The sequence below is a fragment of the Pipistrellus kuhlii genome, unplaced genomic scaffold, assembly GCF_014108245.1.
Source record: "Pipistrellus kuhlii isolate mPipKuh1 unplaced genomic scaffold, mPipKuh1.p scaffold_m20_p_3, whole genome shotgun sequence".
Taxonomy (NCBI): Eukaryota; Metazoa; Chordata; class Mammalia; order Chiroptera; family Vespertilionidae; genus Pipistrellus; species Pipistrellus kuhlii.
In genome coordinates this window covers 111,469,843-111,483,109 of record NW_023425529.1, presented here as the reverse complement: position 1 = coordinate 111,483,109, position 13,267 = coordinate 111,469,843, and the positions used below count along the sequence as shown (strand labels likewise).

General features: G+C 35.1%; 1 protein-coding gene across 2 annotated transcripts; it reads left to right on the top strand.

Moving 5' to 3' along the window:
- Positions 1-1,132: 1,132 nt before the first annotated feature.
- On the top strand, positions 1,133-11,466 carry LACC1 (laccase domain containing 1). 2 transcript variants are annotated; one of them, XM_036456373.2, is made up of 6 exons: positions 1,133-1,745; positions 2,379-2,557; positions 3,526-3,691; positions 7,087-7,312; positions 8,587-8,747; positions 10,585-11,466. In XM_036456373.2, the coding sequence occupies exons 1-5, from the start codon at positions 1,187-1,189 to the stop codon at positions 8,744-8,746; spliced, it is 1,290 nt and encodes a 429-aa protein (XP_036312266.1). In that variant the 5' UTR covers positions 1,133-1,186; the 3' UTR covers position 8,747; positions 10,585-11,466. The 2 variants fall into 2 exon arrangements, with proteins under 2 accessions (XP_036312266.1, XP_036312267.1); XM_036456374.1 differs by lacking the exon at positions 1,133-1,745 and having other exon boundaries at positions 2,418-2,557; positions 3,530-3,691.
- Positions 11,467-13,267: the final 1,801 nt, after the last annotated feature.

The window sequence follows — 13,267 nt, the reverse complement described above, 5'->3', positions numbered from 1 at the left end:
GCGGGGCCGCCTGGAGGGGCGGGGCCCGTGGAGGGCGTGGTCCGCTTGGAAGTCCCCCGCGGGGCGGGGCGCCGGGAGGGGCGGGGCGGGTCCGGGCGGGTGGAGACGGGGCGGCCTGGAGCCGCCTGTGACAGACGCGCTCTGTGGAATTTCCCGGTCACCCCGCTCTGCTCTTAATATTTTCAAAACCGGCGCGGTGCACCCGAGCGGGAGTCCTGGACGGTAGGGAGCGAGAGGAAGCCGAGGCCGGGAGTCAGGGAAGGGGGTCCCCGGAGACGGGCTGGTGGGAGGCGGGCTGAGGTGGAAGGTCCGCGCCCGCCTGGGAGGAGGAGGAGGCTGCAGATGGGAAGCGCGTCTCCTGCAGATCGCAGGCGCCTTGTGGCCATTGCCATGCCTGGAGCATTGTGTAAATCCTGGAGAGAAATGTATGGTCATGTCAGCTTTTATCTCGTAAAAACGAGGTTTTTAAAGTGCAGCTCCGTTTCACATGCTGAACGCAAGGCCCCCGTATTTCTTATGAAGGCATGTGACCTAACAGGACAGTCATGTCAGGATTAATGATATATCACTTACTTAAATTGATACCATGTAGCTTAAAAACAGGACTTTGTCTAAGTCAACAGGTAAATTCCTATTTAAAATTCCCTATATAAAAACAAAAACAGAGGAACTGTTGATTTCCTGGAAAGATGTACATATCCTTTTGGAAAATGAATTAAGAAGTAGCTTTGCGCCGAAACTGGTTTGGCTCAGTGGTAGAGCATCGTTCTGCGGACTGAAAGGTCCCGGGTTCCATTCCGGTCAAGGGCATGTACATTGGTTGCGGGCACATCCCCGGTAGGGGGTGTGCAAGAGGCTGCTGGTGGATGTTTCTCTCTCATCGATGTTTCTAGCTCTCTATCCCTCACTCCTTCTCTCTGTAAAAAAATCAATAAAATAAAAAATAAATAAAAAGAAATAGCTTTGCTTTAATTGTCATGATTCTCTTATGACAATTTTCTGACTTTTCTGGAAGGGGTCTAGAGTTACAATTCTGGTCACATTTTTAGCCATATATTCCTGTTGTAACTATAAGATTGATCTAATTTTGCATTCTTATTTATGCTAATATTTCTTTACAGGTGATTTTTTTTGTGGGGGGGGCACAAAAGTCTTCTTTGAAGAGCTTCGTACAATAACTGAAGAAATGTCAGAAGCAGTGTTGATTGATCTATTTGGTTTGACATTGAACTCTCAGAAAAGCTACCAGACATTACTGAAGACATTGAATGCTGTGAGATCCCACCATGCTGCCAAGGCCAAGTTCCTTTGCATAATGTGCTGCAGTGACATCAGCTGTGAAAGGAAAGGTGACCTTGATACTTACGAATTAGAAACAGCCAATGGATTATCAGCTCTCCTGAGAGACTTTGAGATTGTTAGCAATCCCAGTATGGCTGCCTCTTTGTATGCCATTAAACAAAAAATTGATGAAAAAAATCTGAGCAGCATTAAGGTAATTGTACCCATGCACCGGAAGACATTAATGAAGGCTTTTATTGATCAACTCTTCACTCAAGTTTACAATTTTGAGTTTGAAGACTTACAGGTAACTTTGAAGGGAGGTCTTTTGAAACAGTCCACTGAGATAAATGTGATCACAACTCAAGAACTGGAAGCTGTACAGAATGAAATAGAAACATATTTGAGAAGTCTGCCAGCACTGAAAGGAGAATTAACCATTATCACATCTCCTTTGATCTCAGGTATTTTACACACTATCTGTTGTTTTTCACCAGGCATTTGAAAAAAACAGTCATTCTTTAGAAGTTGTTCACGTCTTTTTTTCCTTTTTTCTTTTGTAGACTGTGTGGGCTTATGTGCTCATTACTATCAGTTGAAACATGGGAAAGTCATGGGTGGTCTGGTAGAGTTAGGGATATTAAGGGATAGTCCCTTAAAAGCCTTCTACATAAATAATTTTGCTTTATGCAAATTCAGCTTTAAGACAAATTCCCAGGCTTCCTTTAAATGAAATTTCCTATTTAGCAATTCTGAAATCTTTACTCATTGTCATCATTACAAAAGAGTGAAATTTAAAACAGTCAATCTTCTTGGTTAAGTGATATTTATTATGAGCTATAGACTATTGGGAATAACAAAAACAAATAGGACAGATGATACCCTTTGAAGAGCAATAAATCCATAGGAAAGGTAAAACAAACACAAAGCAGTGTATGATAAGAACATACGGAGGTACAAAGTGCTATAAACATTAGATGCTAGATAAAGAAAAGCAGGCTGAAATGATCAGGGAAAGTCTTACCAAGAGATAGGGTCTGTAATGCTTTTTATAGTCTTTTGTATAACATACTTTTAATCTTCATTATCTTCAATAGATATTTTCATACATGGATTTACTACAAGAACAGGTGGGATATCTTACATACCAACTCTCAGCTCATTCAATCTCTTCAGTAGTTCCAAGCGAAGAGATCCTCAGGTAGTTGTTCAAGAAAATCTGCGTAGGTTGGGGAATGCTGCAGGATTTAATGTGAAGAAATTTTACAGAATAAAGGTAAAATTATGTTTCATATTTTGAAAGATCTGAAGAATATTACTCATCCTGCTAATGATTAATGGATCTTAAACAAGCTACTTAGTTTTTGCATCTGGTGTTTTATGTAAAATGTTAGGATAATTCTTACAGTTGATGTTTTTTGATCTGTATACCATAGCCTAAAAATCAATTCTATTTGTGTGTGTGTGTGTGTGTGTGTGTGTATTCACACATAGAATTGTCATATATGTATGCACACATATATGGCAATTCTGTATCGTGTGTGTGTATATATGTATGTGTGTATATATGTATGTGTGTATGTATGCACACACACACACACACACACACACACACACATATATATATATACATATATACACACACACACATATATACACACACACATATATTTGTATATATAAATTCATTCACCTGGAACTCCTCACATGTAAAAGTACAGTTAACTCTTAGAGAATATAGTATCACTGCCGTTTATTATTTAGAAGTAAGGTTCCTGAACTGTGAAAGAGAAAGGCCATTATTTTCTAAGTTAACACCAGGGCACAGTTGATGAGATAGTGCTTTGTTTGTTACAAAATTCTAGTTTTAATTGAATCTAGGAAAAGTAAAAATAACATTGACATGGTAATTAATTTCTTTCAATTCAATGAATTAGTTCATTGTGGAAAGTACTACATGTAGAGATTTACTGACTCTAGTAGGAGGTATTCATGAAGGACAGTATTGAACTTTAACATGTTAAAGTCTGCTGTCCTTTGAATAAAATATGCAGAAATTATAATACCTAAGTTTAAATGATAATAAATTGGTATTTTACCAAATACAGAAGTGATATATTCAACCAATGCTAATAATTTTAAACTGGTTATATAATTTTATACAAAATGAATATTTCCAGAAAAGCTTATGGTCTGAGAAATCCTACTTTGAAAACATTTTTATTTGCACATCTTTGGTATTAGACAGATCATGCCAATGCTGTCTGGGTTATGGGAAGGAAGGAGCCGGAATCTTACGATGGAATCACCACAAACCAGAGAGGAGTCACAATAGCAGCTCTTGGTGCTGACTGTATACCAATGGTTTTTGCAGATCCTATCAAAAGAGCATGTGGGGTTGCTCACTCTGGTAAGCAAAGTTATTTATTTATTTATTTTAAAAATATATTTTATTGATTTTTACAGAGCAGAAGGGAGAGGGATAGAGGGTTAGAAACATCCATAAGACAGAAACATGGATCAGCTGTCCTCCTGCACACTCCCCACTAGGGATGTGCCCGCAACCAAGATACATGCCCTTGACCGGAATCAAACCTGGGACCCTTGAGTCTGCAGGCCGATGCTCTATCCACTGAGCCAAACCAGTCAAAGCTGGTAAGCAAATTTAATTAAGCATTTAGGATTTTACCATTTTTGAAGCACAGGATAAATTATAATTTTTTTTTCTGGTAGGTGTAACAGATACATAAACAGTTTATTACTTTACGTGGTGATAAATATAAAGATAAGGGTAGGTTCAGCATACTCCTATTATAGAAGCAGATAAAAGCAGAAACTAAGTCAATTTATATTAATCAGAATAGAATTCCCCCCAAAAGTGGTACCTAGGCTGGTTCCTGAGGAATTTGTAGTTTGGTTGGGCGCCAGTGTTTCTCAGGAGAGGGGCTGGGAACATTTTGGGCAAGATAATCTTACATTGCAGACAGTTTGTTTGGCTTTTGAAATTTCCAGTTGTAATTAAAAAAAGAAGAAGAAGAAGAAGAAAGAAAGAAAAAGAAAAAATGCCATTATGCTTTTCAAACACTCCCCAGGGTGTGACACTGTCCCTGAGAAGCCTTGAAGTGTAGACAGTGAGGACTAGGAAGGTGAGGCATGTTGCAGAGAGGTGTTCATAAAGATGCAGCAGCATGCGCAAAGGTATGTAGGTTAAAAAAAAAAAGAGAGAAATATTTAGCAAGTTGCCTTTAGTTTAATATGCTAAGAACAAAGAAAGATTTTTAGATTATTTGCTAAGGTTATGGAATTTTATTTTCTGGAGGTGTTTTAAAATACTGTTTAGGTTATCCAGTTGTATATCTATGTGAACTGAGGGATGATCTTTTGGATTTCCTTCTATTTGTAAATTTATGACCACTTTGCTTTTTTAGATTGTCGTTAAATAAGAAAGTGGCTAAAGTAAAAGAATTAAATCACTACACATTGCTAAAGTTATTTAAAATTTGATTCTTATTTCCTGGATATAAAAAGGGAATGTTACTTGTTACATTTTAGGCTTTAAAACATTTTTAAAATATCAAAGATAAAGCTGACAAAATGAAACTATTGAAAAAGAACAAAGTTAGAGGTCTCATACTTCTTAATTTCAAAACTTATTATAAAGCTACAGTAATCAAAGCAGAATGGCATAAAGACAGATATATACATTAATAGAACAGAATAGAGAATCCAGAAACAGACCATTTCGTATATGGTCAGTTGATTTTTAACCAGGTGTATAAACTATACAATGGGGAAAGGATAATCTCTTTAACAAATGATGATGGAAAACTGAATATTCACATGGAAAAAATGGATAGTTATATCTTATAACATATAAAAATTAACCTAAAAATTAATCAAAGAAGTAAATGTAGAGCTAAAGCTATAATACTCAAAGAAGAAAACAAGTATAATTTCTTATTACCTTGGATTATGCAATGGTTTTTTAGATATGACAATAAAAGCACAAGCAACAAAATTAAAAATAAATTCAATTTCATAAAAATTAAAATTTAAAGTGAAAAGATAGCTCACGGACTGGGAGAAAGTATTTGCAACTTATATATCTGACAAGTGATTAATATACAAAATATATAAAGAACTCCTACAACTCCACAACAACAGAAAACAAATAACCTATTTAAAATATAGGCAAAGTATTTGAATATGCATTTCTCCAAAGACAATATACAAATGACTAACAGCATGCGAAAAGATGCTCAGCTTCACAAATAATTAGGAAAATGCAAATCAAAACCATAATGAGATATCACCTCATACCTATTAGGGTGGCTAATATTTTTTAAAAGGAAAATAACTAGTGTTGATGAGGATGTGTATAAATTGGAACCCTAATGCACTACTGGTGAGAATGTAAAATGGTGCAATGCTGTGGAAAATGGCATTGGGTTTTAAAAAAATTTTTTTAAATAGAGTTACCCTATTATCCAGCAATTCTACCTATGAGTATGTATCCAAAGTAATTGAAAACAAGGTTCTCAATAAGGTATCTGCACTCCCTTGGTAATAATAGCATTATTCATTATAGCTAAGATGTTGAAGCAACTCAGGTGTCTGTTGATGGATTAATACATAAGCAATGTGTGCTATATACATAAAATGGAATATTATCCAGCCTTAAAAAAGAAGGAAATCCAGCCCTACTGTTGTGCTGAATGGTTGAGCATAGACACATGAACCAGGAGTTTGAGGCTCCATCCCTCCCCTCCCCTACCCTCCCCACGCACCCTGTCAGGGCACATGCCCAGGTTGCTGGCTCAATCCCCAAGAGAGGGTGTGTAGGAGGCAGCCGATCAATGCTTCTCTCTCATCATTGATGTTTCTATCCTTCTCTCTCTCTCTCCCTTCCTCTCTCTGAAATTAATAATGACATATTTAAAAAAAAAATAAGGAAATTCTGATGCATGCTAAAACATGAATCTTGAGGACATTATGCTAAGTGAAATAAGCTAGTCACAAAAAGAAAAATATTGTATGATTCCACTTACATGAGGTATCTGGAGTAGTCAAATTCACAGAAACAGAAAGTAGAATGGTGGTTGCCAGGGACCAGGGAAGGTAAGAAGGGATATTTATTGTTTAAAACTTGTATATCCTATAGAGTTTCAATTTTTGAAGATGAAAAAGTTGTGGAGAGTTGTTGCACAACAATGTAAATAAGCTTAACACTACTAAGTGTCTCTTTAAATTGGTTAAAATCATAAATTTTATTTTATTTTTTACAATTTTTAAAAATGAGGGGGGGAAAGTGAGGGAGGAAGAGAAAGAGAGAAGAATAAGAAGGCATAGTGCCAGTGGAAACTAAAAGTATAGGACATTTTTAAAAGGAAGTGGAAGGGACACCCCATTAAATATCTTCTGTGTCAGGGGCTATGTATAATATACCTCATTTAAAAGCCAGTATTTTAGTTAGTTAAGTGATTAGTTAGCTCAATTTTGTGATTCATTTATTATTTCTGGTTTTGGAAAAAAAACAAAACAGAAACTGTGCTTATCTTTAACTTAGATAAAAATTAAAGTAAAATTGCTCTGCCTGGTGTGGCTCAGTTGATTGGAGCGTTGTCCCTTACCAAATGGTCTAGGGTTTGATTCCCAGTCAGGCCAGTTGATGTTTCTTTCTCTCCCTCTCTTTTCCTCTCTCTCAAATAAATAAATAACATATCTTAAGATGAGGATTAAAAAAAATTAAAGTGAAATTTTGTTATGTTTTAACTGTCCTTATCTCTTTTTCTTCTTATTTACCAGGTTGGAAAGGTACTTTGCTAGGTGTTGCTATGGCTACCGTGAATGCTATGATAGCAGAATATAGTTGTAGTTTGGAAGATATTATTGTCATACTGGGACCTTCAGTAGGACCTTGCTGTTTTACTCTTCCAAGGGAATCTGCAAGTGCATTTCATAATATTGATCCTGAATGTGTGCGGCTATTTGACTCACCAAATCCCTATGTTGACATTCGTAAAGCCACCAGGTATGTTTGATTTCTTTTCAGAACTGCAAGTTTTCAATGAAAATTAATTTAGAGAACAATTATTAATTCCAAGAAAAATTCATTTGGCAAATATTGAAATAGATGACAAATGCATGTACACAAAAAACTAATTTAAATATGAAATCTGTTCTCATCTAAGTTTTAATAACAGACATTTTCCTGGCTAGTATCTCTTTGATTTAAAAGGGAGGTTAAAGTTCATAGAGAAAAGTTGGAATGTGTTTTACTTCATAGTTATCCCTCAGCTAAATTCTCCTAAATATAATTAACTATCAGGAAACTGATATTTTAAAATTCTTTGTATTCTCTTACTAGAGGAATATACTTCTCAGCAAAAATATTAGATATTATAAACACGTAGTCACTTTCAAGTTTTTTTTTTTGGCCCCTTAAGATTTTTGAATTTATGATGTTTTGCTATTAATAGCTGTTAGCATTATTGTCTTTTCTACAAAGGAAAATTGATGTCTGATTTGAATCATGTTTTTATTTTACTCAGCTAAACCTTGCCTAGGTTCTGTCTCATTTAGCACATTAGCAGAGAGAATTGAAATATGCTCTTAAATGTTACTTGCAGAATAACTATCACTAATTGATAGTCACATTTTATATCATAAAGTTTTATGGAGAAGCAAATTCTCTGTGAAAAAATTGGTAATAGGAGAAAGAATATAGGATCAAATGACTTAAAGGCATGCTCTATCTGAATCAAAGGAATCTTGTCTATAAATACCCTGGTAACTTTTAAAAATATATATATTTTATTGTTTTTTTTACAGAAAGGAAGAGAGAGGGAGAGAGAGTTAGAAACATCCATCAGCTGCCTCCTCCACACCCCCTGCTGGGTATGTGCCCACAACCAAGGTACATGCCCTCCACTGGAATTGAACCTGGGACCCTTCAGTTCTCAGGCCGATGCTCTATCCACTGAGCCAAACTGGTCAGGGCTACCCTGATAACTTTAAAGTTTCTTCTAAAATAAGAACTTGATTTTTATTACAAAATTCTGTACCCAGATTATAATTGCAGTACAGTAAGAAAGATTCTATAGTTTATATATGAATGTAGGTGACAAATGGTGATAAAATCTACCCTTTCCTGACTAGTCCATGTTCTGTAACTGAATAATAGTTTGCATTGTTCCAAGCATATCTTTCCCAGAATTCTTTTATACCAATAACCGTACTTATTTCATATTGCTTTGGCTTTTGGTAAAATGAACTTGCTATCTTTTGAAAAATCTTCATCCTAAGGATTCTTCTAGAACAAGGAGGAATTCTACCACAGAATATCCAGGACCTAATGCAGGATCTCAACCTCTGTACATCCTGCCACCCTGAGAAGTTCTTCTCCCATATCCGCGATGGCCTTAATTTTGGTACACAGATTGGCTTCATATCAATTAGAGAATGAGGTACAGTACCTTCTTTTTCCTCTCTCCCCACTTCTCCTCTCCCTCTACTCTCTCTCTCCTTCCTCTTCTTTTTCTCTTCTCATTTAAAAAAATAATTATATTTACCTTTAAGCCTTTATTCTTATAGGAAGAATTAAGTTTCTTCTTTTTAGTAAAACAGCAGTGGTAGAAAAAATACTTTTCAGTGGTATACTCAAATATAAAGAGCAGCCACTACTTTTCCTAGCTAGTGAAAAATAATCAACTAGGCATATGTTAAAGATATTGAAATAAAATAATTGATTCTTTAAAAAATATTTTGCATGTATGCCCTTTATCTCTCCTATCTAGTTGACATCTGTACATTTCTAATCATGACATCCCTTAAAAAATAAATAAATTTGGGGGCAATATTGGTTAATAACATTATATGTTACCTTTATAATACATGGAATGTATATTCTATTGTGTGCTCACCACCCAAAGTCTGATCTCCTTCTGTCACCATGTATTTGACACTCTTTACCCTCTTCATCCTCCCCCCACTACCCTCCCCTTTTAATAACCACCATACTGTTGGGTGTGTCTATGAGTTCATCTGTTTGCTTGTTACTTTAAAAAAATATATGTTGTGTGTTTTTTTATTGATTTCAGAGAGCAAGGAGAGAAAGAGAGAGATAAAACAATGATGACTGGGAATTGTTGATTGGCTGCCTTCTGCATGCCCCCTACGGAGACAGAGTCTGCAACCCAGAAATGTGTCCCTGACCAGAATCGAACCAGGAACCCTTCAGTCCACCGGCGGATGCTCCATCCACTGAGCCAAACCAACAAGGGCTGCTTGATACTTTTTGTTTTATATTTCACATATCACTGAAATCATATGGTTCTTATCTTTTTCCATCTGACTTATTTCACTTAGCATTATACTCTTAAGATTCTTCCATATTGTTGCAAATGGAAATATTTCATGTTTTTTATGGCTGTGTATATTGATCATACCTTCTTTATCTAATCATTGTTTGAAGGACACTTAGGTTATTTCCATGTCTTGGCTATTGAGAATGGTGCTGCAGTGAACACAGGCGTACATATATCTTTACATATAAGTATTTTCAAAATTTTCAGATAAATACGCAAAATAGGGCATGCTGGGTCATAACATCCTTGTACCTTTTTTATAAGTACTGAGCGCTAACCTATTGTACCACTGGAGCTCCCTTGTACCTTTTTCAATGTTTTTTCGTTTGCTTGTTTTTTTGGTTTTGAGAAGGAAAATTTGCATAAGTATTTTAAAGTCTAGAATAGTAATACATTTTCACATATACAAACTAGCTTGGTTTTCAACCAGATTTTTACTAACTGATTATCTACAATAGGAGTTGGCCAATTATCTCTAAAGGGCCAGAAAGAAATATTTTTGCAAAACACACAATCTGTCTGAACTACTCAACTTTGCAGAATAAAGGAAGACAGGAATAATACAGAAACAAATGAGTATGATTGTGTTTTAGTAAAACTTAATTTACAAAAAAATAGGTTAGGAGCCAGGTTTATAGTTTGCTGACACTTGATCTACAGTCATAGAGCAATATTGAATGCAATTTCAACATATTATCAATTATTAGATTTTTTAAAGAGTTATAAAAAATATTTCATGACCGTGATTTAACACTGGCCCTTTAGTATAGAACTATTTTTCCTTAAAGTTACATTTAATTGAATTAATCTCTTTAGTCTTCAAAATGTCTTTAACCCTTTTACATACAAAAGAGTTTAACAAAGTAAATGATACTTACTTTGATATTCTAGTAGCATTAGTAAGGATCTCATATTTAATTTTTATTTATTTTTACAGATACTTGACTGGATTTTTAGATAACTATTTTCTGCCTGACTGCAAGAGAGAAATTTAGTTGTTTGATTTATTTAGCACCAAAAGGATTACAATGGAAAATTCATGTTTAGGGTAAACGTTCATTCTTATCCAAAGTCCAATGATTTTTTTTTTATTCTAACAATAACTGACAAAATAATCAGTGGTTTGTGGTTTATACATTTTATATAGGTAAGGATTATTTTTAAAGTTTGTTTCTCTGTTTGTTACATAAATCAAGACTATGTCTATTCAGTATTTATTGGGCATCCTCACTCAGTCTTCGTGTGAAGCTTGGGGTGAAATCAAAATAAGTAAGACTTTTTCCTTTTGAGTATAATATTGTGGAGGAATAAAAACTTTCTAATACTTAAATTTAATTTTAATAGTAGTAGGAAAAGTACAGAAGAAGGAAGAATTAAAACTACTTGAAGGCAAGATAAAGAAGATGTTGCAGAGAAAATGACAGATTACATGGGCTTGAAAAGTGTACAGGCTTTTGATGAATGAAAACAACCATAACAGATTAAGGGAACACCATGAACTAGGACATGAAACTGGAAGTTTACAACATATTCTAGAAAGAGAAGGATGTGGACAGAAATTACTGAAAAAACAGGTTAGGAAGATTATTGAGGATCTCAAATGCCATGTCAAAGAGTTTAGAGTTCATTTCTGGGCAAGGAGTAGGCATAAAATGTAAGGGAGTGTTTTAATATCCTTAGCATTACATTGAGAAAGGTTGATAACTTTCTAATTTTTCACTGGGCATTATTTTGTTTGAAGTTTACAAATTTACAGAATATTTTACTTTATGTATGAAAATATTCAAAACCCAAATAAAATTTTTTTGATTATCTATGATTTGGGATTATCTGTACCAAAACATATGCTGTAGTGAAAAGTAGTCTTCTTCGGTTTTATTCAGTGAAAAGTATAGATTCAGTAACTCAGAAACAAAATGACTAGGTTCTAAGTAATCATACTGCCTCTACAGGATCTCTATCACCCTTAAGCATTTGTATATAGTTATAACTCTGGCCTAGATCATGTATTTCCACTGTAAGTCATGTTTCTAAACATGTGATTTCAAAGACTGTGGAAATGTAAGCAATGCCATTTTTTGTGCTAAGTCATTGCTTAATGAAAAGAAAGGAAGTCAGCCAGGACTTTTTTCCTAATACATTTAGCCTGGACTCACAATGATCACATGTCAACTGTGTGGAGACAAACTCTTTACACTCTCCTTAGATATATTTTCTTTGTAGAGGAAGAAAACACGCATTCCCTGTGTGTCTATGCAAAATGCATGAGGTAACTGTGTTCTCTGTATCTGGCAAAGGCTTTTTTGTTTTATTTAATTATCAGATGTCCAGTTTCTGTATTCTATTAAACAATTACAATTTCCAGCAAACTCTCTAGTTCAAAATACCATATGGCTTTCTAACAACAGCAAAAGAATACGCTCATTTCATGGGAAGCATTTGTAGAAAATACATTCATTCCTGATGACAATTGGGTTTTGATTTTTTAATATCCTTATTTTCCTTAATTTTTAGTTTTGCATGACAAATTGCTTTATTTTACATCTTACCAGTACTTCCATGTTCTTTTAGTTTCCTTAAGCATGTATTTAGAGTTATATTTTCTTATTTACTTCCCTATCATCCTCATTTTCATAACTGATACTTTATATGCACTAGATAACTTAATTCTTTTAAGTTTTCAACTTTTAAATATGTATTCAGACTTGGTTATATGAGGTTATATTCAGATATGTCCTATGAGCCTCTCAAATACAATCTTCTCCAAACTCAACTCATTTCTCTCCAAAACCTGTTCTCTGTGTACTATCTCAGAGAATGAAATTATGCATGCAGTGGCCCCTCTAGAAACCCTAGAGTGTTTCTAAATGCCTCCCTTTTCTCCCTTCCTTCACTACTATCTGTCCCTGTGTCTCTATCTCAACTCCCACAAACATTCAAATCATCACCTCTCACCTACCTCACTGGAGCAGCTTCTGATAGTCCTTCTTCATTGAATCCAAAGTACAAATCTGGTCATACCATATACCTCAAAATTATTTTATGGTGTTTTAGCTTTCCTAGATAAAGACCTCACTAAAGTTTAAAACTGTTGTCATCTCACCCTGCTTACCTCTTCAAATTCCACCACTCCTCACACGATACCATATATTCCAGCCATTCTGTACTTCTTTAATTTCCTAGAATGTGCCATTAAGCTAGGTCAGATCACAGAAGTGGGTGTACATTCAAAGACTTATTAGAACTCAAATCAGATGCAAGGCTACTTTCTACTAAATTAGCAACTAACCAGTAACAAGGACAATATATACATCTGAGTGAATGAATACACCACTAGTGTCCCTTAAGTTCCCCATGGAGATATAACCAAAGTGACATAAATGTAGTATATGCACAGTGAGTAGTACGTCAGACCATATAAGGAAGCTCAGTAGCTTTTCCATTAGGCAGGGTGAGGAGCCATGTTAATGCAAAGCTCTACATTCTACCACATAAGTTTTGCTGTATCTGAAAACATGAACAAATACTTTTTTCTGTGTTATTGGTCCCACAGCAGATCTTTTCATGACCTTCCACAACCACGTTTACTCTTGCCTTCTGGTTTCATACTTAAATCTGGT